Source organism: Bubalus kerabau, chromosome 1 (assembly GCF_029407905.1).
Source record: "Bubalus kerabau isolate K-KA32 ecotype Philippines breed swamp buffalo chromosome 1, PCC_UOA_SB_1v2, whole genome shotgun sequence".
Classification (NCBI taxonomy): Eukaryota; Metazoa; Chordata; class Mammalia; order Artiodactyla; family Bovidae; genus Bubalus; species Bubalus kerabau.
The window spans coordinates 176,624,224-176,627,120 of record NC_073624.1 but is presented as its reverse complement, the minus strand read 5'-3'; the positions used below and the strand labels follow the sequence as shown (position 1 = coordinate 176,627,120).

The 2,897-nt window shown below is 47.2% G+C and overlaps 1 protein-coding gene across 1 annotated transcript; it reads left to right on the top strand.

Moving 5' to 3' along the window:
- Nucleotides 1–778: 778 nt before the first annotated feature.
- Nucleotides 779–1,726, top strand: LOC129641935 (olfactory receptor 10H1). The gene has a single exon (XM_055566510.1). The coding sequence runs from the start codon at nt 779–781 to the stop codon at nt 1,724–1,726; it is 948 nt and encodes a 315-aa protein (XP_055422485.1).
- Nucleotides 1,727–2,897: the final 1,171 nt, after the last annotated feature.

Genomic DNA, 2,897 nt, shown 5'->3' with positions numbered 1-2,897 from the left:
AGTTCCCACAGAGAATCTTAGAGGCAGGTAGAGAGAAATGGAGGTACAAAGAGGTGATGTAACTTGCTCAAGTTTACACAGTGGGCAGAGCAGGGACTCAAACTCCCAGACTCTCTCATTGCTTTCCTTGATGGCTATGTTGCATTGTCTCAGTAGGTCCAGATGTACCTCATGGGATCTGGAAAACAACAAGAACATTATTCCTACACAGTCTTTTACTTCAGATTCCTTGCATGGATAACTCCAGAGGAAGAATCTGATTGATGAATGTTTAGAGATGCACACTGGTCCAGAGTCTTGTAGACATGGGATGGGTAGGTCTTCTGGTATCTGAAACTTTGAGAAGAACAAGATTTATCAGAAGGGAGGAGTTGGACAATGGATGCAAACTCTAGTGAAGGAACATTATATTTTTTGGAAGTAACCAGAGGGAGAGAGGGGTATTGTCTTTGGAGACAGTCAGCCATGGGTTCAAGTCTTTACTCTGCCATTTTGACAGCTTTACCTTGAACAAGATGCTTAGCTTCTCTGAACCAAATATTTTCAGTGCTTATGCTTCAAGTGATCAGAATCGTTGATAAAAACATCTCCCCTACTACATTGATAAGAGGATTACATCATAGGAGGCGTAGAGTAGGAACTCAGCCAGTGTCATTTGTCATTTGTCATTTGTCAGGAGCAGCCCCTTGGACAGAGTCAGGAATGATGGAAGCTAATGACCTCCCTCCATCCAGTAGCTGACCTCTCCATGTCACACCTCACTTCAGGAACAGCCCCCATGCAAGGAGCCAACTTCTCAGCAGTGACTGAATTCATCCTCATCGGCTTCTCCACCTTCCCCCACCTTCAGCTGATGTTCTTCCTGCTGTTCCTGCTGATGTACCTGTTCACGTTGCTGGGGAACCTGCTCATCATGGCCACCATCTGGAGGGAGCACAGCCTCCACACCCCCATGTACCTCTTCCTGTGTGCCCTCTCCATCTCGGAGATCCTCTACACCTTCACCATCATCCCGCGCATGCTGGCCGACCTGCTCTCCACCGACCACTCCATCTCTTTCACGGCCTGTGCCAGCCAGATGTTCTTCTCCTTCACGTTTGGCTTCACCCACTCCTTCCTGCTCACCGTCATGGGCTACGACCGCTACGTGGCCATCTGCCACCCCCTGCGCTACAACGTGCTCATGAGCCCCCGAGGCTGCACCTGCCTGGTGGCCTGGTCCTGGGCTGGAGGCTCAGTCATGGGGTTGCTGGTGACATCTGCCGTTTTCCAACTCATCTTTTGTGGACCCAATGAAGTCCACCATTTTGCTTGTCATGTGCCCCCACTATTGAAGTTGGCCTGTGGAACTGAAGTGCAAGTGGTGGCCAAGGGCGTGGGCCTGGTGTGTATCACTGCCCTGCTGGGCTGTGGTCTCCTCATCCTCTTGTCTTACGCCTTCATCGTGGCCGCCATCTTGAGGATCCCCTCAGCCGAGGGCCGGCACAAAGCCTTCTCCACATGCGTGTCCCACCTCACCGTGGTAGTCGTGCACTACGGCTTTGCCTCTGTCATCTACCTCAAGCCCAAGGGTCCCCAGTCTCTGGAAGGAGACACGCTGATGGGCATCACCTACACGGTCCTCACTCCCTTCCTGAGCCCCATCATCTTCAGTCTCAGGAACAAGGAGCTGAAGATCGCCATGAAGAAGACCTTCCTCAGCAAGCTGTACCCTGAAAAAATATGATTATCTGGGAAGAATTCCTTGGAAATAGCTAAATTGGGTTATCAGATGCTACCATCAGAGGTGACACCCTGCAAGCATGTAATAACCAACATCTGTCTGATGCTTTATGGTTTACAAGGACCCTTATCAGCAACATAAAAATGTTTGCAAAATGGTTCAACAGGCCCTGAATGTATTCAGGATGGAAAGATGTATGAAACAATAACATGCATGAAGTCAGATTCATTGATTTCCTATCTGTTGCAGGACATTTGGCCAGGTAGCATTAAACCCAAAATCTGTTTTTCTCCTGCCAGAAAACAGGATAGACTAATTACTCCCATCACCATAAACCCACATTGTAAAGAGAAATGGACGAGGCCATGCCTTTACTTTCTACTAGGTGGCAACAGGGCTTCCTTTGTGGCTCAGCTGTTAAAGAATCCTCCTGCATGCAGAATACCTGGGTTCAATCCCTGGGTTGAGAAGATCCCCTGGAGAAGGGAAAGGCTACCCACTCCAGTATTCTGGCCTGGAGAATTCCATGATACTGTATAGTCCATGGGGTCGCAAAGAGTCAGACACGAGTGAGCAACTTTCACTTTTCAGGTGGCATCATGTAGCTACAACTCAAATTTTATGAGGCTACATAAGACTAAGTCAGAGTACAGCAGAGGAGTGCTAAGTACACTAAATTTCAGCACTGCATAACCTGTAATAAGCAAACTCAAAAAAGTTCAGAACATCTCCAAGTTTCAAGTGTGAATCTTGAGCAGCTGCAGAGAGACAAAGAAGTCTCTTGTTAGGTGAGGGAAAGAAGTCCCTCAGTGAGAAATCACCTGCTGTGTTGGAAAGTCCCTGGAGAATCCCCATGGACAGAGGAGCCTGGCAAGATACAACTGAAGCGACTTGGCATACTTCATAGTATTTATAATTTGTTGAAAATATGTGTATTCAAGAGAATGACAAATACTGTATGATATCCCTTATAAGTGGAATTGTAAAAAGGTACTCATAAAAATAGAGAGTTGAATGGTGGCTGTCAGGGGCTGAGGGGTGGGAGAACTGGGACAATGTTGTTTAACGGCACAAATTTGCAACCAGTTGATCAACCAGAAGATCAACAAGATCTTGTGGGTCAATAATGAGCATTGTGGGTATAGACAATAATATTGTATTATCAAGCTCAAAG